At 45.1% G+C, this 25,201-nt stretch overlaps 1 protein-coding gene across 1 annotated transcript in view; it reads left to right on the top strand.

Annotated features, from left to right (window-relative positions):
- The first annotated feature begins 10,696 nt into the window (after positions 1-10,696).
- The window catches only part of LOC142582832 (neural cell adhesion molecule 1-like), a 472,648-nt gene continuing 458,143 nt past the window's right edge, over positions 10,697-25,201 (top strand). Inside the window, exon 1 of the mRNA XM_075692893.1 lies at positions 10,697-11,032. Within this exon, the coding sequence (XP_075549008.1) occupies positions 10,984-11,032 (49 nt within the window). The 5' untranslated portion in view covers positions 10,697-10,983. The remainder of the gene's footprint in view (positions 11,033-25,201) is intronic.

The following is a 25,201-nucleotide window of genomic DNA, read 5'->3' as shown; positions in this document are numbered from 1 at the left end:
GTGATCCTGACTAAGTGACCGTCAGTGGATACAGAGCAGAAAACTTTACCACGTCGACGATATCGACAGTGGACTTGCTCTTCTCCTCTTAATATTTAACTCTCCTTTCCCATTCCCCCAGCGTAGGGTAGACAACCGAGCTCAATCCTGGTTAAGGTCCCTGTCTTTCATTTTAATTTTATCTCTCACTCTCTCTGCTACGACCCACCCGAAACCATTTAACGATAGTAAAACATTATTTCAAAACATACTTTAATCATTCTGTAAAAATATAGCGGTAGATGTCGAATAATTGAAAAAATGAGCAACAAGCATTTTTTCAAAATTTCTAGTCAGAACCTCAGCGCCGTCACGTAAGCGTGACGCCATCAATCTTTTTTTTTTCTAGTATTTGGGTCGTTTTGGCGCCGAATAACGTCCCAATACTTTCTAGGTAGAACGATTGCTTCATTCAAGCGCAGTGTAGTCATTTAATGAAAAAGGATTAACTAAAGTTCTTATGGAATCCAAGTTGAGAAGGACTAATGGATGGATGCAAAACTTTAATGAAAGAAATTAAAAGCGTGACGAAAATTTATTATATGAGAATATATGACATGTTTCATGATTTTGGATGGCACACTTGTTAAAGAGATGGGGCGGTAATTAAGGGGTGATTTTTTGTTACCTGATTTGAACACCGGAACGGCCTTCCCCAACTTTTTGATCGCTGGGTATGATTCCTGTGGAAAGTAATCGTGGGTACAGTAATGATAGACACAGTGAGGAAGCGTGCCGAGTATGTCTTAACAGCTTGCTGATGATTTCGTCAGTACCTGCAGAAGACGAGCCCTTAATTTTTTTGTGAACAGTAATGATAGATACAGTGAGGAAGCGTGCCGAGTATGTCTTAACAGCTTGCTGATTATTTCGCCAGTACCTGCAGAAGGCGAGCCCTTAATTTTTTTGTGAACAGTAATGATAGATACAGTGAGGAAGCGTGCCGAATATGTCTTAACAGCTTGCTGATGATTTCGTCAGTACCTGCAGAAGACGAGCCCTTAATTTTTTTGTGAACAGTAATGATAGATACAGTGAGGAAGCGTGCCGAGTATGTCTTAACAGCTTGCTGATGATTTCGTCAGTACCTGCAGAAGACGACCCCTTAATTTTTTTGTGAACAGTAATGATAGATACAGTGAGGAAGCGTACCGACTATGTCTTAACAGCTTGCTGGTGATTTCGTCAGTACCTGCAGAAGACGTCCCCTTAATTTTTTCAATCATAGAGGTGATGACAATGATGACATACGAAGCCACGCTGCACTTGGGGCACATTTTGAACTGATCACAATAAAGCGTAACGTAATCATTTATTTTCTGTGTTCTAGAGCAATTGATGCTCCATAGTGTAATTACTGGGTTGACAGCTATCCAATAAAAAAAGAAGACTAAACATTTCTGTCAGTACTCCTTTAAAGATGCCGCAGTTTCTTCTGAAAGGCGAAGCATCGATTGTGTTAGCAAATTATTAGACTGGTATATGAATTAAGGATAGTCGCTTTGTCTGTCGTCGTCGTCGTCATCATCATCATCATCATCATATTCATGTTCACTGCAGAACGAAGGCCTCTCCCTGCGATCTCCAATTACCCCTGTCCTGCGCCAACCGATTCCAACTAGCACCCGAAAATCTCCTAATTTCGTCACACTACCTAGCTGCCGTCCTCTACTGCGCTTGCCTCCTCTTGGTATCCCTTCTGTCACCCTAATGGTCCAACGGTTATCTAGTCTGCGCATTACATGACCTGCCCTGCTCCATTTTTTTGTCTTGATGTCAATTAGAATATCGTCTATACCCGTTGCTCTCTGATCCACACTGCTTTCTGTCTCTTAAAGTTATGCCTAGCATTCTTCGTCCCATCGCTCTTTGCGCGGTCCCCAACTTTTTCTCAAGCTTCTTTGTCAGCCTCCAAGTCTGTGCGCCGTATGTCAGCACCGGTAAAATGCACTGATTGTATACTTTCCCATTCAAGGATAACGGTAAGCTCCCAGTCAGGAGCTCACGATGTCTGCGGTATGCGATACAACTCATTTTGATTCTTCTGTGAATTTCCTTCTCATGGGCAGGGTTCCTTGGGATTAGTTGACCTAGGTAAACGTACTCCTCCACAGACTCTGTATGCTCACTTGCGATCTTGAACCCTCGATTGTGCCTCCTTATCTGACCCCTTTCTCTATAGGTATCTTCCTAATTTTCTTGTGTAGAATTAAGGTGGCTGTGGAATCTCTGTGGATATTTTCCACGGTATGTACGTAAGCGGTCTTTGCTCATTGATTACGCAATGGCTCTATGACTGCTGGCATCTCCACTGAATCAAATGATTTTTTGTTATCTATGAAAGCCCTATAGAGAGGCTTATTGTACTCTGCGGATTTCTCGATAAACTGGTTAATGACATTGATGTGATCCATTCTAGAGTAGCCTTTCCTGGAGCCAGCCTACTCCCTTGGTTGACTAAAGTGCAGTGAGTGCAGTGTTGTCCTTATTTATTGGATATTATTTTAGTAAATATTTTATATAATACTGTTCGTAAGCTAATGGGCCTATAATTTTTTTTTATTTCTTTAACGTCGCCCTTTTTGTGGATTGGTATAACGTTTGCATTCTTCCAATTTTCTGGGACCCTTGCAGTTGATAGACACTTCGTATAGAGAGCCGTCTCTTCTATCTTTGATTAAATTGACTGTTATTCCGTGCTCTACTGCCGCTTTTCCCCATTTCATGCCTTGCAAGGCCTTTCTGACCTCATCTCTAGTTACAGGAGGAGTTTCTGTATACTGTTCATTATTGTTTCGAATAGAGTGCTCCTGAGTCCTCTGGGTACTGTAAAGGTCAGTATAGAATTCTTCCGCTGTTTTAATTATGCCTTCAAGATTGCTGATGATATTACCCTGCTTATCTTACAGTGCATATATATTGGTTTGTCCTATGTCAAGTTTCGTTCTCACTGATTTCAGGCAGCGTCCATTTTGAACGGTTTCTTCAGTCTTTCTCACGTTATAATTTCTAATATCCCTTGTTTTCGCCTTGTTGATCAGTTTTGACAGTTCCGCGAATTCTATCTTATCTCTTGAGTTAGACACTTTCATCTTTTGTCGTTTCTTTATTAGGCCCTTTGTTACTTGAGAGAGCTTGCCTACTGGTTACCCTGGTGCCTTGCCTTCCACTTCAATTGCTACCTCTGAAGCCAGCCTCGTTACAGTTTCATTCATTACCTCTATGTCATCATCATCATCATCTCTCTGTTCTAAGGCTACTTTTTTGTTTGCAAGTACGAGCCTAAATTTGTCTGCTTTTACCCTTACTGCCTCTAAGTTGACCTGTTTCTTCACCAATTTTACTCTTTCCCTGTTCAAATTGAGGAGAATCCTGGCCCTCACTAACCTATGATCACTACACGTTACCCTACCTATTACTTCTACATCCTGCACTATGCTGGGATCGGCAGAAAGTATGAAATCAATTTCATTTTTTGTTTTACCATTAGGGCTTTTCCAGGTCCATTTTCTGTTGCTACGCTTCCTGAAGAAAGCGTTCATTGTTCTCAGCTTATTCCTTTCTGCGAATTCTACCAGCACCTCACCTCTAGCGTTTCTAGAATCGACACCGTAGTTGCTAATTGCCTGTTCATCCGCTTTCTCTTCCCCCATTTTCGCATTGAAGTCCCCTATTACTACTGTATACTACGTTTGCAAGTTTCTCATCGCTAATTCAACATCTTCATAAAACTGATCTACTTCCTCATCGTCGTGACTGGACGTTGAAGCCTAGGTTTGTACTATCTTTAATCTATACCTCTTATTGAGTTTGATTGAGACTACTGCTATCCTCTCGTTGATGCTGTAGAATTCGTCAATGTTGCCCGCTATGTCTTTATGGATTAGGAATCCTACCCCGTATTGCTTCTTATCCGGGAGACCTCTATAGCAGCTAGAGGACATGGTCGTTAATCAGCAATGTGTAAGCCTCACCAGTTCTTCTAATCTCACTAAGGCGGATAATATCCCAAACAATGTCTGATAGTTCTTCCAAGAGTCCTGCTAAGCTAGTCTCACTCGAGAGGGTTCGGGTGTTAAACATTGTCAGTTTCCATTGGCGGCCTGTCCGGACCCAGGTATTCTTAGCACCCTCCTCTGCGCTGTAAGTCTGACCGCCGCCTTGGTCAGGTGCTCCGCAGCAGCTGGGGACTGAGGGCCATTGGTTCATTGAGGTGATCATTTCATTAGTGAGGTTGTGGCCGAATACTGCACTAGGGAGGTCAATTCCTGTTCTGATGAGGAAGTGTCATTGTTCAAGCTTTGTGGGCCTTCCTAGTTTGGTTATACTTGGATTAGTATAGCCCCACTCGCTCTCGGTATCTTTCGCCGGTGTCAGGCGCCACTCCAAGCCTGCAGATGTAGTGCACTGGAAAATGTCATACGCAGATACACCGTCGTTAAAAACAATGTAAACGTCCTTTTACTAATTAAATCTACAAGCATGGCGTCGCGCGTGCAGGCAAACATGAACGCATCTCACTGCAAAGCCGCGGACAGTCGCTGTCAAAATGATGGTGTGAAGAATAGCGGCAGCGGTAGCGAGCGAATCGCCCTACGTGCTGCCTCTTGCTTCAACGCGAGCTATGCGGTGAGAACACAGCGCACATGAAGCCACCAGTCCTCAGAGTGTCTAGACTCTATGCCCATTGCAGATCGCTTTTAAGACAAGGCCCGTGCGGCAGCGCTTATCCACGCCATACGCAGCCACCGCCGAAGTAGGACGCCGCCTGCTGCCTTGCACCCGATGGAAGCGCACCCGATGGTGCGCTTCCTCCCTGTATTCCTCCCTTGCGCGAGCGAGATCGAGCCACCATTCTTCTAGGCTCACCCTCGCACGCTTTCATCCCACTCACAGCATACAGTGCGAGGCCGCGATGTTATCTCACTTGGGCTTTAACGGAACATCGCCGCGACGCAGACGAAGATCACTGAAATTTGCCTAGAATATGAACATGATTGCTATCACAATAAAACGACGAATTCCGTGGTGCGTTCCGATCCAGGCGTCCATGGACAGACTAGGCAAGCCATCCGAGAAGCTTTTCAAGCGTTTTTTATTCAACTATATGAACACTCCAGACGCATTTCTGCCATCGCCGTCACCGTGGTGTTCTGTGTAAAGACCAAGGGCGACAACTCCGTCGCCGCGCGCCATGTACTGTGTGTGCGAGTGAACGCATGCAAGGGTGAGCCGACGATGGTGGCTCAATCTCGCTCGCGCAAGGAAGGAAAGCGGGGAGGAAGCGCGCCGTCTTCTGTCGCGCGCAGGGCACCGAGGGCCGTTCTACTCCGGTGGCTGCTGCTGCGTATATATGCCGCGGCCGCGCGGCCCTACCTTGAAAGTGATCTGCGATGATCGTACATAGTCGAGGTGCGCCGAGGGTTTATAGCTTCGTGTGCGCTGTGTTTTGGCCGCTTAGTTCGCGTTGAAGCGAGAAGCAGCAAGAAAGTCAATTCGCGTACTGGTGCCGCCGGTCTTCCTCGCTCCAGCGTTGTGACAGCGACTGTCCGCGGCCATAAAGCGAGATATTCGATAAAGCGAGCTCATGTTTGCCTGCGTGCGTGACACCATGCTTCTTAGTTTAGTTAGAAGGTGAATGTTTATAAGTTTCTGCGGCCAATAAAACTACTTTCCTTACTTCATATAGCTCTTTATTAATTCGGTATCGTAATCGCTTCGCTTATAGGGCGAAACTGCGACATTTTTTGGGGGTTATTTTGAATGAGCGCGTTACCAGGTCTGTCCTGCCTGTCGTTTTTTCTTCGTAAAAACTCATATTCTGTGGCGAGCGTTAAGTGAGATGTATGGAGGTATGAAAAAACAGACGAGGGGCATGCTAGCACGCGAACATCATTGAATATGTTACAGAAACCGAATGAAATAATTGGTTGCCTGAATGTTTATACTCTCACATTTACACTCATCTAGAGGCCCTATAACATAAAGCTATTCCAATCTGTTTTTATTGCAAGCTTCTGACGTCAAATTTACGTTCCCGCCGACGCAAGCATGGGCGTTACTTCACATCCTGCTTGCAGAGTAAAAGAAAAAGGAAAGAAAAACAGCGAATACGTGTTGGAACTTTGGATGCAAAGGCCGCATTTTAGCTTCCTTTCCCCGCGCATGGCACTGCACCAATTTTTTCATTAGTGTAACGCACATGCAATAGTCACGTTTGTCTGCACCGTTCTAGTAAATGCAACTGTGTCGTCGTTTTGGTTATATGGAGTTAGAGTTAACTGGCTCTATGCACTCTCTATAGACGAAGAAAGATTTTCGAGCTCTGGAAAGAATTGCATAAATATATGAATGACAAACGCGGGGACATGTACGTTGTTTTGTCATTAAATATAGTGCACGAGGGAATATGATGCGCACTTTTAAAGAACATGCTTGGTAACATGAGATGCCCTACGATATATTCTCGTGGCCAACTGTCATTTCAAGACTGCCACTCTGCGAAACAATTAACAGTTCACGTGAACATGCAGTGTTTCATTTTCTGTTGGCGGAAGTCGTCTAAGAATACTCCGCAAGGTGGCGATACCACGAAGTTTACGATGCGTGGGGAATTGCAGGGGCGCTAATTTAAACTGCAACGTACACATGATGTGGGGAAACCCCCAACGCGCGTGCGAAAGGGATTGTTTGCAGCTAGGGATATATATTTATTCGCACCATGCGCGAACACATACGCCCAACGTGCACACTTGCGGTGTTGCCTCGCCAGTGCAGCGAAGCTTTCGTAGCTCGGTCTTTCGAAGACCGGGTTATTCGAACGATTAGGCTAGAAAAACCTTTAACCAGTCTGATGAGTGCTAGGAGCATTCATAAGGCGAGATGTGTGTATTTTGTGTGTGTATGTGCGTGTGTGGGTTTGTGTTTGTGAAGCAAGAGGTTTCCGCTACAGCTACATGACAGTTCGACTTCTTATCTACGTCTCGCACTGCGTCATTCCGTGCCTACGGATCTATGCGGTTACTGAACAGCAATAGACATGGAAAAAAAGAAACTGCTAATTAGTTACACTTCATAATAATGGCTCTCGGGATCGGGTGACCAACTACAGGACCATATCTTTAAACAGTGTATGTTGCAAAGTTTTTGAACACCTAATTTACGCAAGCATATTTGAAGACCTGGAAGATTACCTTACAGGGAAGCTGTTAAAGGCTACTTCCCCCAGGATCGTATACGTGTGTCGACACAAAACTCGAGACTTCTCGTCCGGCGTCCGCGTCAGACGCCACCTGTGTTTTTGTCCCTAGCTTCTCGCAAGTGCTTAGTAGCGCTCTATCTAATGTAGGTATCCAGAAAAATATACTGAAATTGGCCGCTAAGACGACTCTATCATTACGCCGAGTTTCATTTAATTTTCATAATTAGTTCTGCTGTCAATACATCGTCGCCTAAGGAAGGAGTATGGTTACAGAAAACGGCTGTAACTATTGCTTTATCGAAACAATCCCGAATCAAATTATGTGACAATTAGCGGCCAAAATGACTGCCATTACGCCTAGCTTCATATACTTTTCGTAATTACGTAGTTCACAGTGAAGTTGTAAATATTGTGGGATTCCCGTCTGCCATGCGGTGGTACTTGCACACGTGACTACTTCATAAAAGAATAGGAATCATCCCTCCACAGTCAAAAGATGTATTCGTTGTCTGTGTCCTTCAATAATAATAATAATAATAATAATAATAATAATAATAATAATAATAATAATAATAATAATAATAATAATAATAATACATAGACACGTTGATTGAGGTAAAACACACCACAGTTTCGCTGCTCGTCCTTCACAGAGTGGAAGGGCTGATTGTTGTTGTTGTTGTTGTTGTTGTTGTTGTTGTTGTTGTTGTTGTTGTTGTTGTTTAATATTGATGGATGCATATTGCGTACTTCTTGTGGGCGATGCACGCGGGCGGCCCGACGAAGATAACGAACGCTCTCTGGCTCTCGAGCTGTCGGCTGAACTGGCCAGCGCTGCAGCTACGCCTTGTAAATATACTTTGCAAATAGTCTCCAGTCTAAATCCTTCGTTCGCGTAACATTTTGGTGGAGGGTACCGTTCCCCGTCCTCGCCACGGAGCTCACTGACTCACCATGAGCAGGTTAGCCAAAACTACCACTGGGGCCCTACCATTTTGCTAGCGAATGTCCTATTCTACTTGGACGGAACTCCTCGTGTCTGATTCCGGACACACGAGGACGAAATCTCTAGCTGGGATGTTTTCGAAGAGAAGCTCACCGACCTCTTTGGAAGTCCCATCGGTCGGAAGCTGGCTGCCAGAAAAGAGCTTGCTGCCAGAGTTCAGTCTTCTACTGAATCGGGTCTCGCACATGCAAGGCGTGCTCGCTCTTGGCCGCAATGTCGACGACAAACACGGATTTTGATCAGCGTTTCCATGTGTGAGGCAATTATTAGAGTTGTCGCACAATATACTTTGCTCACTTGATAAGGGTTTTGACACCAACTGCATTCTTGTTGATTTCCAGAAAGCGGTCGAAAGATTCACTCATCTTCCTTTTCTACGCGAGCTGTCTTTCCTTGGTTTGCCCACTTACATTCTTTCGTGGCTCCATATTTATTTAACAAGTCGCTCTCAAGAAGTAGTCGTTAATATTGATCAATCCACTCACGTTGCAATATCTGCAGGCGTGCCACAGGGATAGGTTTGGGGTCCACTTCTATGTTTATATTACATTAATGGCGTTGCTGAAAACATTACCGCGTAAATTAGGCTTTACTAAAGTGAATGCGCACTGTATCGAACAGTTAAGGACGAATCGGGCAGTGGAGTGCTGCAAACAGGTTTATATTTTATACATTGCTGGGGTCAAAAGCGGCTAATGTCAGTAAATGCGAGAAAATGTAACCATGTTCGCTATTCGCGCTAACGCAAATCAACAGGCTCCACCTACTATCTCAATAATGAGACTATTTCAGAAGTCGAAGCGAAATATTTTGGGTTAACTCTCTCTTCAGACTTAACGTGGAATGCTTACTAGATGTTATAACCTTAAGAGGCACTCGTGCCCTGAATTTTATCGAAAGAAATTTCATCATAAGTAAATGATTTTGTTTACAAAACTAATTTTCGACTGATACTTGAATATACAAACATAGTTTGAATACCGCATATGCAATCATTGTTGAAAAGTCTTGAAGCAATTCAGAACCGTGTCGCCCCGATTTACGACTAAACAACACAGACTTAGGAACAGCGTGACTGAAATAATGAAGTAGCTAAACTGGCCTGACTTGTCTGCACGACGGCGCGCTTTTCTTCGAATTATTATTTTTTTTCTTTTTGCGGGACATACTTTGAAGCCGCAGTGAGGTTCAGAAATATGATTATCTTCACCCTCTGACATGTTTGACTACGCCGTGAGCACACTCTACGGATAAAGGCAGTAGCTGCACGAGCGTCCCTTTCTCAAAATTTGTTGTGTTCCACGTACGATAGATCAAATGGAATGAACTCCCCGTCGATATCGTACAAACTACAGGGGATTGAAGATTCTTGTGAGTGCACTGAACTGCCTCCATTTAGTGTCATAGGGAATTATTTGTTCACCTCTATTTGTACTGCTTTTTGTGTCTCCTGCTCAGCTACATTCAACAATCTTTTTGTATTTCTTTTTCTGTTATTATTCGAACTTTATACGCATTTATGTTTCTCACAGTGATCTGTGGTATTCAGACTATACGCGTTATGTTCCATGATGAATGTGTTTAGATTTGTACCACTTTATTACAGTGCACTCTCGCACTTCGTGTAAGCAGAATGTTGTTTTTGCAAGACTCATACTGCAATGCACTCGGGCAGAATCTAGGTAACGAATCAGTAAAAAAATAATAGGAAAACGACAAATTTGCTTCATACTCCCTTAGTAATAAGAGATCGTAATATAGTGCGTGGTTACACGATTAGATCATTTTTTGGATGGCTTGCACTTGTGTTCCTTGTTCAAGCAATTCTTTGGCGAAAGCTTAGCTCTGGATGCGCTCCGGAATAGCAGAAATGACGGCGCAGGCGCTCGTAGCTTGAGCGCCAGTCTCAGAGGCCACATTCTTGTGCATGGATTGGCTTCTCCTACTGTTCCCCAGGTGGCGCAGCAGTAAACCGGCGGTCACGCTGTCCCGCGCTGCCCGTGCACTGCGGTGAAACGTATCGCGGGCTGACGTACGTCGTTCTGACGTATTACTGCACGTTTATATTGAAACATGCACAGACATTTCGTTTCAGTGGCACGCTACTGCATCGTCCGCATCTTTGAGAAATAAAGACTGGCATAATTTGCTCGCATAGCGCGAGACACCCTGCCGATGTTTCGTGATGCCTCTCGGAGGATTCAAAGTTTGTCGCACTCGTCAAACCTCTTCCAAAGGGCAAAGAAGCCGTAACTGTTACACTTGCGCTAAGCAAGCTGAGAAATTACCCCGTTACTGTTAATCCAGTGCAGTTTACGCGTAGCGTCTAGGCAGGATTCAAAGCGAAAGAAGAGCAACAAAGAACGCACTCTTTCTCAGAGCGCGCGCGGAAGTGATGCGGCCCCAGGCCCCCGGCGGGACGCCGCTGCGGCCGGTTCCCGGCCGCCAACGCAGTGGCAGAGCGGCACGCGCAGGAACATACGAAAACGGAGGCGCATCGTGCCGGACCGTGCGAGCAGCGCTCTGTTTGCAGTGTGTGGGCTGGCTTGCGGATCGCTCTCCCGTGTGCTCCATCCTCCTGCCTTGTTCGCGCGCGTGATCGTGCGTGTGTGCTTGGTGTGTGCGTATACTACTTGTGTGCGCTCCGTGTGTATGCTCGCCACTGCCTGGGAATAACGCCGACGGGCCCACGCCAGACTCCCATTACTGCCCCCCCATACAGCACCACTGCGGCACTATGGATTTACTTCACACCGTCCTGGTGGCCTTTCTGCTCGTCGTAACAGGTCAGTCAGACGAAGAGTAACTTTCATTCGAGCCGCAACGTTCGAAACGCGTGTGTCGGCGCGCTAGGAAATTGAAGGCGGTTATTCAAAGGCGCCGGAATGAGGCGGTGCCGGCCGGGCCACTCGAAGCGGCGGCTCACCGGTTCTTCGCCGAGGAGGCTAGGCAGTCCTTCTCCTGTCGGGACGGTAACCTGTAGAGTGGTCCGGGAAGAGCGCTGGGTTTATACGCTTCGAACTTCAAGTTGCGGGTGGCGCGGCGCTTCGGAAATCTGCGCGCGCTCCTCTTTGTCAAACTGCACTAGAAAAAGGACATAGTGCTGCTGTTAGCCCGTACGAGGGGCGTGTCTTGTTTCAAAGGAGAAACGCCAGTGTGGCCTGCTGCGAAAATCTCACAACGTATCACAATTTATAAAGCTGCATAACTCCTGTAGACATTACCAACATTTTCGAAGCGTACGAGTTGACAGCATTTTACTACACAAAAGACTTCTCTCCAAACACTTGTGTCTGAGCTGCACGTTCTACTTGTAACTCGTCAGAGATTGTCTCCACACGAATAGTTACCAGATACAAGATTAGCCACCAACGCTTCCCGCTGAAAGAAATTGAACAATATATTATGACTGAAAGGAGACATCTGCTCTGCTTCCGCGCTGATATTCCATCCGAATTTTATTCTGTGCTGTTGGATTTGTTTGTTCAATATATACCACTAGCCCTTTGGCGCTTTCCAAGCCAGGAGTGGTACAGCTCATGAACAAGTACAATAATTAACACAAGTTAGTTTTTGTATGTTGCGTGCGGTTTCATGCATCCAACTTGGGTTTTAATACCACACACCATACCTGTTCACACAACACAATAAGCCTAGCATGTTCGCTTCGTCATTACGCTCAATGTCAGCGTTCCGCGCTGAAGAGTGCTCCATTTTTTGACCGCATTCCCTTGTTTATGAAGCGTCGGATTATGGCATATGTTTCGTCAATGGAAGCTTTAGCTTCTCTCGAAATAGTTCCGTAACCGGAGATTAAATTAATAATTCATGTTTGTGTCAGACAGCTCGGAATTAAGGTTTGGGTTACAGCTTCGTGGTTATGACTCTGAATCAATTTGCAGCCATGCATTTTGATGAATTTAACTCGCATATGGATCAAGTCAGAATGGGTTCTCATTTATAACAGACGTATTATTTGTGAAGTAAGGTGATTTTCTCACACGCGTTGCAATTCCTAATATGCGCCAGAATCCAACCGGGATAGCGAGAAGCGGCAGGAGGAAAGGAAGGGGGCAGAATCTGACGAAATGAAGACGAATTTTCAGAATTTTCAGAATGAAGACGAAATTTCAATGCCCATCCGATTTCATTGCTTGCCAGTTTTGCAGTCATCGTTGCCATTAAGTCGTGCATTTGTGCATTTGCACATGGTTCGCACTGTGTACCCAATGTGAAGTTTTTACCAAGTTAAGCTCGGACTTGACGTCCAATGACTGCTACTACGGGCTTCCGTCGTGGCAGTGATGTAGCTCGCCGTGTGACTCGTGTTTCCACGAGTCTAAGCATTCGATCACTTATCTTCTCGCTCGTACCGAGAGGCGTGGCGAAATGCCGCGGGTGAAATAATTCACTGGATCCGCACCCAAACTGGGATGGTGAGCACTGATCTTTAGCGGTCAATCATTGAGTATGGCGTTCTTCTGCGGAGCAAGAGGTCGCGGGTTTGATTCCCAGAAACGGCGGCGGCATTCCTGGTGGGAGCGGAATGGAAAAAAAAAAATAAAACGCGCTCGTGTGCCGTCTTTTGGATGCTCGGTAAAGAATCCCAGGTAGTCTACATTGACCCGGAGTCCCATACTCACTGCGCAACTTCCGAAAATTGAACGATGCAATCCATTCTGTTTAACATTAACCGTTGAAGCTTCAGCTATACCTTTTCACTGCGAAGGGAGCCACCGATGGCTCCCTAAAGCTATCGTGGTCTCTTGCCAGAGCGGCGCACTTCTGAAAACTCACGATAATCTGAGCAACCGGTCCGCAGGCAAAATGTCGCTGCGTCGAAACGTGGAGTTCTGTAGCTCTCCGCCAGGTCCTCATTTATTTGACTCTTAAAGGCCCTATTACAAAGCATAACATTAAAGATAAAAAGGCGGGGGTAGGGTTCGCGAGTATAGTCGAATTTCTCGTGAAATAAGTTCGTCATATAGCAAACGCTGCGCCTTCTGGACGTACTGTTGCATCAGACAGACTACGCACACGATAAAAAAAAAAACGAACCTAACTTCATGCCTTACTGTCGAAGATGGCGTGAATGTGGACCAACGTTGACATCCCTTTCCGGCAAATTTTGCATGAGCTGCATGGCAGGGTTCAGTGCTCCCCGTGGGATCCGTCTGATGGAGTAGCACGGGCCTGTTCGAGATAGTGAAAACGTTTCACTGAAATAGTTTTCACTGACCCCGTTTCAAATTAAAAGCAGATGCCCGGCACGCCTGGTGATGGTGCAGCCTGCCCCCCTTGAGCAGGACACCAGATGCTGTCTCTTGCTACGCCGTTTGCCTTTGCTTTCCCTGCGTAGCCAACAAAGAGTCATCAGACAAACATAAGCCACAAGTACGCACACTCAGGTGCAATGACCTTCCTGGAAGCCTCGGTACAACTTGGGTTTTGCCTTCGCGGTTTGTTCAGCTGGGGTCTTCGGTGTGGCACGGTAAAAGGGAAGAACGGCGTCAACAAAGCAATCGAAGTACTTCGCGGTGCACACAGCGGCCACCTTATCCGATCTCTTCTGCCGTCGACTCCTAACAAGGATGCGAGATTTAAGCGGGGGTGGGGGAGGGGGGATGGGGGGAGGCCATGCGTGACTGACAAGTCGGCAGCCAGTTTTTATCTACTGGCTTGCGCGTTTACTTCGGCCACGTGTCTCACGCTACGAGCTCGCGGAGCATGACAAGCATTATTTGCAAGGAAGGATTTGGAGAGTCCTTGAACTCGGCTGTTGGTGCACAAGCTTTATGCTAAATGTTCTCGTCTCCAGACGAGCTTCTGCGTTGCTTTTTCACAAGGCAAAGGGAAACGCTGTCAGGTTTTCATGCTCGTCAACGATTTCGCGTCCCCGCCGGTTGTCGTGGCCGCTCAAAATAGGGAAGCGCGGAGAAAGAAGTCTTAGCATGAAGAGGAACAGAGGTTTTTCTCTTTTTTTTTTTTTTTTAGCGCAGGTAATACTTTAGAGACGGCGCCGCGTTTCGAGATTGCCACTGCGAAAGAACGGAAAATACGATCGAAGGCAATTCTAGCTAGGCGGAAACTGTGAACGAGTTTTTGAATATAACGAAGCCTTGCAGGCAACCCGACTTACTAAATTTAGCAAATCGCACTTCGTGTTTAGTCAAAGCATCACGGAAAGAGCAAAACAAGAAAAAATAGCCTTGTGCCATCAGAATCAACCAGGAAAGGTTCGTAAAAGAATTTTCAATAATAATGCTTTCCGATACTGAAAGAAGTGGTTTTCATCGTAGAATGAGACACTTTTGGTCAAGTGTAAATGAATTCATGTCGCTTCCATTACAAACATTCTTGCCTTCCCTGTGGACCTTTAGTAAGCCCCCGCCCCCACACCAACCTTCTTTTGTAGTGTGCTGCCACCATTTTAAAGGAATGAAAATGCGAAGTCTGCATGCTCCCATGGAAAACTGCTTTCGTGTCTTCACACGCGCTCTTACAAGTTAAACGAGACGTCCCAGAGATTTGCACTCATGCTTATTGATTCACCCTTTTTCACGATCCTCCCATTGCCCCCTTTCACTTGGAAGGGCCGCTGGCGTCTGGCACCAGAGTGCTGGCTGGCGGAGTGCGGTGCGAGAAATGGGAAAGGAGAAGCAGGGGTGCAGCTCATGAATGGGGGACTGTGCTTTTCACCTCGATTGAAGAACAGATGGCAGGTACTACGTCGGCGTCAAATTTCTTGGGTAGTTAAAGGATTTTTTTAAAAAAAATGTAACCTTGAAAATCGGGAAGTTTACCATCTAGACGCCACTTCTGCGCATTCCTCTTCGCACGACTGCGTTTGAACTAGGATATAGTGACACGAGTGCTTGTTTATCTTTTACCGGTGATCGCTTTTCACGGGCTAACAAAGGCTAAACGTCATCGCTCGGCGCAAGACGTGGCTACATGTATGAGAATATTCTCGATTCGTATAGCCGTTCTACGTATATGTTGTCTGCGTTCTCGCCGAACATATTGTGATCAGATTGTATGCGCGAGGGTAATAGTGTTGTACATTCTAGAGCATGTGCGAGCACCTGTTACTACATTGATAACGTTCGATGAGTCAAGTATAAATAGTCGACGCGTCTGACCCACAGATCAGATTTTGACGATCGCGGACTCTGCTCGCCGCTATAGTTGCGCTTCGAGTGCCACTTGTTTTTTTCTGGGTCCAGATTCTTCCCATGAGGAGTTCAACGTTTTGAAGCCTGTAGTACTCCATTTGAGACAGAAATGTATCGTGTGGGAGGAGTGCTTCCTTGTAATTTTCAAGAATTTGGATCTTTGCGAGGCAGCAAACTTCAGTTCCCCGAGAGAGCCTAAATCTGATCCAACCCGCCGGTTTTAGCGTGAAGCAGTAATGATCATACGCGGTGACAGCATTCAACTTCTTGGAACTGCCTTGTCGCCACTTCACCTTCATACGCACACGCGCTCTAGTGCGGCGTAGGCGTGGGGTGAAAGTTCCCTAGCTAGATAGATATTTCGCCTTCTATGCAGCGGTACCGTTGTCTCTGGGGGCCACTCAGGGGCCAGATGACCGCGGTGATTGCCTAGATTTGACGGCCAGTGACACATGGTTGGCGCTAGCCACGAAAATTATTTCTTTGGTTTCTCCTCTTACCTGTAATTCTATCAGGGGAGTCACTGCTGGGACTACCCTCCCCCCGTCTCTCGGTGTGCTTTCAGTGAGCAAGGGTTGCCCTGACAACGTGGAACCAGCCAAATGTGCGCCGGGTTTTTTCATTTAGTTCTCGAAGCCATCGCTGCGCCCAGCCATTAGGCGTGCGGCGTAGGTAGCCCGCGATTGTTTCGAGGCTTAACTGCCGCGATGCACTAAGCTCGCCCGTGGAAGTGCCGGGTAAATCTCGGCGACGCCGAAATCGCAGTGTGGCTTTCTCTTTTGTGCATTGTCTCGCTGTTTGTCCCGTGGCCTTCCCTATCAGTACATAACCGCGTTCATCTTCGGAGTTGCAGCGGCGACAGCGGGGCGACCCTGGGTGCCCTCTGTCCGTGCGGCGGGCGGGCCCCGATCCACGGCGGCCCGGCTTCTTAATAGCGCCGCATCGCTCACGGCGGCCAACCTTGAACGCGAAGGGATGATTGCGGGGTGCCGTGCTCTCGACGAGGCAGTTTCTTTTTCCCGCGCTGTCGCCTCGGGGCCCCCTCTGGTCGGAGCTTCCCTCGTTCAGCCGTGAGCTCTTATCTCCGCTGAAGATCTCCTTGCCCTGCGCCTGTATCTGTGTCTCTGTTTCTTCTAAGCTCCGGCGTAGCTTCTCCAGCTTTGTGTTCTTATTTTTCTCTCTGTCCTATTTTTTTCCCCTTGGTGTGTAGTGGAGCGTGGAGATTCGAAGCTTGGCGGGAAATATGAGAGAAAAGAAAGCCCGATGGTCTCCCTCTCTCGCTCTGCGTGTGCGTACTTATGTGCCTGCAGCTCTTTAGCTGTCCTCGAAAATATGAGGCTCTTGCTGGCCCTCCTAAAGTCGCCTACAACGGAGCGCTGCTACCCCATACTTGTAATTCGTGTGCGCATGAATAGCCATAGGGGACGTTTATTCGTCGTTTGAAGTTCGAGCCGAGTGTACAATGGCCGCAGCCGAAGAAGCAGTTATGTTTAAAAGTTCTGAATTTACGAGTATGCAGATCATGTTGCCGTGATCGTGGTATACCGCTGGTTCAATTGTAAGCAGATATAAGTTGGTTATGCATTTCTTGGGGGGAGTGCGCATGCTTGTACGCAGGCACCGGCAACATAAGGGATCTACGAGCCGTGTGCCAAACTGCATTCTTGCGCCCTTTAACGTAGCAAGAACTGTCTGTCCAGAAGTGGTATTGCGCATGCGCGTTCTTTCATGCTCGTGTACGCCCATTTCTTGCCAGCCTGCTGTCGGAATCGCGATGATTGCAGAATATTACGCTAGGAGCGCTGTGCCTGTTTCGGCTGGTGTGACGTGTAGCAATTCACTGTACACACCGACGACAAGTGGGCGTACACGAGCATGAAAGGACGCGCATGCGCAATGCCACGTCTGGACAGACAGTGCTTGCTACGTCAATGGGCGCAAGAGTGTAGTTTGGCACACGGCTCGCAGATCCCTTATTATTTTCTCCGCGACTGTACACTGTGACGTACGCCGTTCCGTTGCGGCCTATGTTCTTAACTGCTTGTCATCGGTCGTCCTATACGATGGAAGAGCAGCTGTGATTCTAGAAAGTGATATGAACGTTACGCATTATGCATTTCCATGGTAGAAGACATTTCGAAACATGCAATCCATGGGACCTGGCGTCATAGAACTTAAAGAAAGAATAACTTGAGGAAACTGCGTCTGCTGGAGCTGTAAGCAGTGCGCTTCAGCCAGCGTGGGAGTTATCGTTAGTACACTGATTTGCCTAAACTTCGTCCTTCTGGATTTCGTGACTTCGTAAAGTGATCATCTTTAAGAAAGTACTGCGTTATAAATATTTCAATAAACATTACTCAAATTTTCTGACGGCAGAATTCGAACACCTGACCTAGCTCTAGCACAGAAGCCCGATATTGAAACCGTTGTGCCACTAACGTACGGACAAGTGAAACCACTGCAATTAGCAGCGATTATGCTTGCTGGCAGAGTATTATTACCATCTGCATTATATAAAAATATAAACTGTCTTTAAATTTAGGCCGATTTAGGCCCAGGTAAAGCATAATAAACAAAGCCACAAGAAAGTCTAAAACCCCGAGCACAAAGATCAGACAAATTTATGTACTACCACATCATTCCCATGGTGCCTGAACGATCGCTGAGCCGCAGTTCCCTCTAGTAACTGGGCAATCGCCCCTTTACAGAGGAAAAAGCTCTAGGACACTGGTCCAGACGCGCTTCGGCACTCAAAGCCTTAAGGGCCTTGCTGAAGTTTTTAAGGACATGCATAGTGTGCGACCGCCTCTGAATGTTGTAGCCCGTAGTATCGCGTTACTGTGTGAATTTTCTGGTTTCCATTTTTTTCCTCTTCTTTCTCCTTGTATTTATTCCCTTTCCCCAGCACAGGGTAGTCAGCCGGTACTTACACTGGCTAACCTGCCTGTCTTTCCTCCCCTTTGTCTCCTTCCCCCTTCCCTCTAGTAATCAAAGGAAACCCTATTTCTGCGGAGCAGTGCTTTATAAAAACGCAATCGTTATTCATGCTGAGTCAGCTACGATTGGCTAGGATTCCTTCAGTGGTTTTGCAGGGAGGAGTGTACGTGGGCAGTTGCGTGGGTATATCTGGAGTAATCGTATCATCAGTGTCAACGAGCGAGCGATGCCACTTTTGGGTATATGAAACTACATTCCTCTACTCGTACAGTGACCACTGTAGTACGCAGCCCTTAGAGCTGTAGAAGCCGGGGCCGCAGAATGTAAAATAGAAATTAGCGAATCCAAATCAGTCATGCTCGGACTTACAAACACAACGAAGCATGTTGTTACTGAGTGTAATTATGAGATGAATTCAGCAATTCTAACTGAAGCTGAAACGATAAAATACCTAGGTTTAACAATTTCGAAAGACTTAAGTTGGAAATCACACGCAGACAGAATTTGTGGAGCTGCAGAAAAAAGTTATGGTTTCTTCGCTGAAAATCAAAGGTAGCAACCACACCCGTCGAGCTACTTGCATATTTAACTTAGACCGACGTTAGAGTATGCCAGTGTATTTTGGGATCCGTTTCAATCACGATTCATAAACCGCATTGAGAAGATAAAGAGAAAATCCGCAAGGTTCATTCTTTCCCGTAATTATCGTACTGATTGTTTCCGAAATGCTTCGGTTGCTTGATTTGCCTCCACTGGCTCAACGGCGGAAGTTGGCTAGACTTAAATTTCTTTTTTTGTTATCAAAAGGCCACTTCAATATTGAAACCACGCCCTAGCTTGCTCCCAGGCAGACTAGAAACGTTAGGTCAAGCAATCATTGCATGTTCTCACTTCCAAAAGCATATCTGGACATGTACGCTTGTTCATTTTATCCGCGAACAATTAAGGAATGGAACAGCTTGCCGACGTGTGTTTTGCAGTCGAGTAGCATTAAAGACTTTGAGGAACGCGTTAAAAAACTTTTATGAAATTGAATCTTAGTGGTGTCGTGCAAAAGTTGTCACACTATTCTAGAATACATACTGTAGTCTTTCTTTTATGCTGCTTCCAATATCACTGTCGCAATGTTACAAACACATATTTCTTAGCCAAAACATTGTATTTGTATTTGGTTATTTGTTTTGGTAGTTAATGCATTATATTTCTAACATTCATTGCTTCATGTCCTATTTACGTTTGTAAGGTGTTCACATTTTTTACGCTATGTGCAAACTTGCTGTACGCACCCTGTTACGGCCAAGACGGCCAACAGTACTTGAAAATAAATAAAATGAACCATACCTGTGCGCCAAAAAACAAAGGAAAGAAAACAAGGAGACGCCATTGCTAGCAATTACTCCTCTCGAGAAGCACTTCACAGTAATTATTTTATACTTGGACTGGGTGACCAACGGTTAAAACGTTTTCCTTCAGGGACATACGTTATCGAGTGGCAAAAGTTCTTTCTTTATTCTTTCTTTATTCATTTATTCAAGACATTCCTTGCAGAAATGCCTTGGGGGACGCGGCAAAAGGCACTGAACGTGCCTGACTGGGCCTCGCCACCCTTGGCAGCAGCAGTCACACAAGAACAATAATAACAAAAGTATTGACTACAATAGGCTCAATTTGGAACACGGTAGAACTTAAACATCAATAAGTGTTCCTTATCAATAACATAATAACATAAATACACATACACATCAATAACATAAATACACATATAATTTGATACATTGTACAGGTATGTCGCGAACTATCGTCCTAGTACAGAAAATATATCGGACTTTCACAATGAGGTAACCAACTGGGATCAGTCCAGCACGATTTTTAGTCTGTGTTAAGGAAAAAATTTTTGAGCATTTTTCTGAAAATGTGTGCTGAGGTAGCTGTAACGAGCGCTTCAGCAATTTCCGGATATTCGTTGAGAAGGTCTGGTATCATAAAGCTTAGTTTTTGATCGCCATATTTTGTACGCGAGCGTGGCCTGTGTATTAAATTCTTTCGTAAGGAGTACGGACCAGGTTTCACTTGATATTTGGTTTGAATAGGTGTTGCTTGGTGCTGATGCAATATTTCCAGGGCCAAGTTGTATTTATACAATTTATGAATAGGCAGTATTTTATTAGATTTAAAAAAGGGTGTAGTGTCTTCAGAAAGTTCTAAATTTCCTATTGCACGCACCGCTCGCTTTTGCAAACAAAAAAGACTGTCTAGGTTGGTCTTAGTCGTTGTTGACCATACTAAGAAACAGTAACATAGCCGGGAATGAAATAGCGCGTAGTATATTTGCCTTTTCACCACAGACGGGATATAATATCTCACTTTATTTAAGATTCCAACAGCTCGCCCTAGCTCACTTCGGAGCTTGTCAACGTGAGGCGTCCATGAGAGGTTTTCTTGAAATGTCACCCCCAAAAATCTAACTGATACAGATTGTTCGATGGTAACGTTTTGAAATTTTAAATCCAAGTTTATAGTCGGGTGGTGTCCTCGCGGCCGGAAGAGTAAGTATTTCGTTTTGCTGATGTTTAATTGAAGTCTGTTAGATTGAAGCCACAAATCCAGACCTGTTAGCCATTCGTTAGCTCGATGAAATACCTCTCTTTCATGAGCACCTGTAAAGGATACATTCGTATCGTCTGCGTATAAAATTAACTTTGTATTTTTGTTAATGTTTACAATATCGTTAATGTATAATAAAAATAACGTTGGTCCTAGTAATGATCCCTGTGGTACGCCAAATTTTACAAATTTTAAGTCCGAATTTACGCCATTTATGCATGTGAATTGAGCTCTCGAAGTTAAGTAGCTTTTTATCAAAGACCAAGCTTTGCCCCGTATTCCATACAATGGCAATTTCTTTAAGAGCACATCGTGTTGGACACAGTCAAATGCTTTTCTAAAATCCAGAAATATTCCCAGGGTAACTATTTTCTTTTCGATGTTGTCTAGTATGTGCTCCTTTATTTCAAGAAGGGCACTTTCAGATGACTTGTTTTTTCTAAACCCGAATTGTTCGCTTACTATTATATTGTTTGCCGTCAGAAAGCCGGAAAGTCTTTTATGTATTATGTTCTCCGCTATCTTTGCAAAGATAGGAAGCACTGATATTGGTCTGTAATTGTTCTTGTCTTTAATGGAACCACCTTTATGTATTACGGCAACACGGGCTAGTTTCATTGCGTCTGGGAACACTGCGGTTGAAAGAATAAGGTTGATAATGTGCATAAGCGGGATGCTTACCATCGGCGCGACAGCTTTCAGTGGTCTAGCTTTGATATCGTCAGCTCCAGCGGCGCAATCATTTTTCAAAGCCAATATGATATCAGTTATCTCATATTGATCGGTGGGTGACATAAATATAGTATTTTGACAATGTGTTTTCACAAAATGTTCACAAGGCATTTTGGCGCGGTCATCTGCCGAAGCAGCCGCATTAATAAAATGTTCGTTAAACAAGTTTGCGACCTCAATGTCACTCATGGACTCATTTTCATACAAAACACGTTTTGGCGAACTTGTCTTTCCTATAATATCCCGGATCACTTTCCATACAAGACGAGAATTTCCCACAATTTCAGAAACTTTTTTCATGTAGAATTCTCGTTTTGCTTTTTTGATATCAGCACTTAATTTGTTCCTCATTTTCTTAAATATTTGAAAATCACCTTCACATCTCGTGTCTAAAAACTTCTGGAAAAGTCTCTGCCTTTGTTTAATTCTGGTATATAATTCATGTGATATCCAAGGTTTTCTTGTTTTTTTGTGTTTTTTAGGAGCTTTTAGCGGAAAGGAGGCATTGTAGGCAGAAGTAAAACACTTCAGAAAGACATTATAAGCAACATTTGGATCGTTTTCTTTTATGACACTATCCCATTTCTGTCCTTCCATGAGTTCTTTAAACCTTAACATGTTTTGTTCCGAGTAGTCTCTAACCAGTGTTTCTTTTACTAATGTACGCTTTTGTTTCGATGGTATTAGACAATAAATTGGTAAATGATCGGTAAGGTCACAAGTGATTACACCTGACTTCACTTCATCAGGGCAAAAGCTTGTAATGCACAGGTCTAATATTGTTTCAGTACTTGAGGTGACACGGGTAGGCTCGTTAATTACATTTGTACAACCGTATGATTCGAAAAGTTCTCTGAAATGCAAGAAGGTAGCATTATTTTCAGAAGCATCTATATTGAAGTCGCCGACAAAAACACATTCACGGTTGATTTCAATACTGCGCACAAATACTTCTTCTGCAAACTGCATAAATTCACTTATACACCCAGATGGCGGGCGGTACACGACAGCAAGAATTATGTTATAGCAGTGAATAAAAACACATTCTAAATTTTCGTTCACAATATTATAATTTGGTGGAATTTGGTACGGCAGATCCGAACGGACATACAGGGCAACGCCACCTCCACGCTTCAATGAACGACAGGCCGACACACAGTCATATCCAGGTAGTAAAAAACAGTCATCCGGTGTGAACCATGTCTCACTAAAGCAAATGAAATCGAATTCATGGTTTAGGCTCGATAAAAATAAGGTAACCTCATCAAATTTATTTCGCAAGCTTTGGCAGTTCAAATGAAATAATGAAAGATTTTGCTCATCCTTCAGCTGCACAGTATGATAAGCGATATCTGACATGAATGGAGTGGCGCATTCATGCAAGTATAGCAGAGGACTATGCTATCATTTCAGGTTTGCAAGATCGTCCTTATCACGGACAACAACTGCACGTGCGCCGGTCTTTTTTCTTACAAGTACTTTTCCATTCGCGTGCCAAACGAACGCGTAGCCAGATTCCTTCGCCCAGCATTTTGCACTTGCCAGAAGAGTACGAGAGAAACGAGTCAGATTTTCACAGATAAACATGTTGGTATTAGCGTCTCGTAACGCCTTCCTTTTTTCCAGCCAAGCGTCGCGAAGTTCTGATTTTGCGAAGCTAACAATTACGCCCCGTGTTTTACCCGGCTTAGCAGGAAGCCTGTGAATGGCTGTTATGTCGCTCGAGCACAACGGCTTAAGCTCCAGTGTCGTACCTATGTCGTTAAACTTCTTCATCAAGTCTTCGTCATCAGACTCCGTGATGCCATGAAATTCAATGTTTAGACGACGACTGCGCCACTCTAGATTATGTATATCCAGATTGAGCTGTGCAATTTCGCTGACCCCTTCCCCCTTCTCGAGCTGTTCAACTCGCTTCGTAACTTCCTTGGTTAACTTTTCTTGGGCAAGAAGGCGTGTTTGAAAGTCGTCAAACTTATCAGAGAGTAGTTGGACGGATGATTCAAGAGGCTCAAGCTTGGCAGACAAGGCCAGGAGAGAGTCAATCTTACTTTCCATTGCAAGAAGCCGAGTGATTAGCTCTCGATCGGACGGCTGTTCTTCACGTGCAATATGGGATTTTCCGCCACCCTTGCATGACTCACACTTCCAGGATTTATGTGCGTTTCCTCGTTTCGATTTGTGTGTATCCTCCGAAACGCCACTACAGTGTCCGAGATGAAAGACAAAATCACACTCGGAGCAGCGTATTGAAGGACAGCCGTCAGCAATAAGCTGTCGGCACGCGCAGCAGCGTAACATGATGTATGCGCGATCAACAAGTTTCGTTGGCAGCAACAAGCATGCGCAAAAAAAGAACAGAATATTACGAACGCATAGACCAACAAATGCAAAATGGCAAATGCAAAATGGCAGCAGCAGCAGCGAGAGCGCTCTTCAGAACAACTTTGTGCAAGTTCCAATCCTTCGACGTTAATCCAATTGCTGTCAGTTGCATAAACTGATTAGTGCTCGCGTCCGCCTCATGGCTCAGCTACTAAACATTCAAAATCGAGTGGGTCCGGGCTACGCGTTCAAGTCCGTCTGCTCGCGCACACAGGTGCGTATAGGTCTCACGCCCACGGAAAAGTCTCTACGTTTATATTCATTGAGGCTTAAGGCACACCAGCGGGCGTCATCAGGTATCGCGATGAATTTTCGTAGTCGTTCATTCTTGTGCAACATGCGCGATCATCTAAATTGGCTACGCGAAACACGTCGAGGGGACACCTTGCAGCCCATCCCACTCTCATGATGCGAACTCACGGAGGTGTGTGTATATATATATATATATATATATATATATATATATATATATATATATATATATATATATATATATATATATATATATATATATAGTTCACCAAATTGAATGGCGCCCTGCGCGGTGCTTGTTCATCTCTCACCGAGAGCCTCGGGACGCCCAACGCAGAAAAAATCCATCACGTTTCCGTAGAGAGACGGAGAAAACAAGAAGTGGTTGGTGGTTCTGCCTGCGCCCTCAACGAAAACGTCAACACCTAAATATAAACGTCTTCACCGCGGGAATCGGTCCGGAAAATGAATCTACCAGCAACCTTTACCTCAATGTTATTTCGCGGATGTTCGTGTCTTTCGGCTGTATAGTGTATGCGCAGTGATAGCGCACAACTGTATATAGCGTAGTACGTCGCCTTTGCCATGCAAGCCCGGATCTAGGTGTGGCCGTTCGTGATGAAAGCGTTCTGCCGAGCCATCAAGGAGAAAGTGGCAGCCGACGAACAGCTTTCTTCCTTTCTTCCTTTCTTTCTTTCTTTCTTTCTTTCTTTCTTTTTTGGGTACTCTTCTTGATTTCTCCGGCCCCCGTTTGCTGGGTGAAATGACCATCGAGAGGGTCACACGCACATACATATAGAAGCCGAGTTGCTCTTCGGCCGGCGAACGTGACTAGCGTCGTGATTGTTGCTGCCGGTCGCTTCTCGCAAA

This window comes from Dermacentor variabilis, chromosome 5 (assembly GCF_050947875.1).
Source record: "Dermacentor variabilis isolate Ectoservices chromosome 5, ASM5094787v1, whole genome shotgun sequence".
Lineage (NCBI taxonomy): Eukaryota > Metazoa > Arthropoda > Arachnida > Ixodida > Ixodidae > Dermacentor > Dermacentor variabilis.
This window is presented reverse-complemented; position numbering and strand designations above follow the sequence as displayed.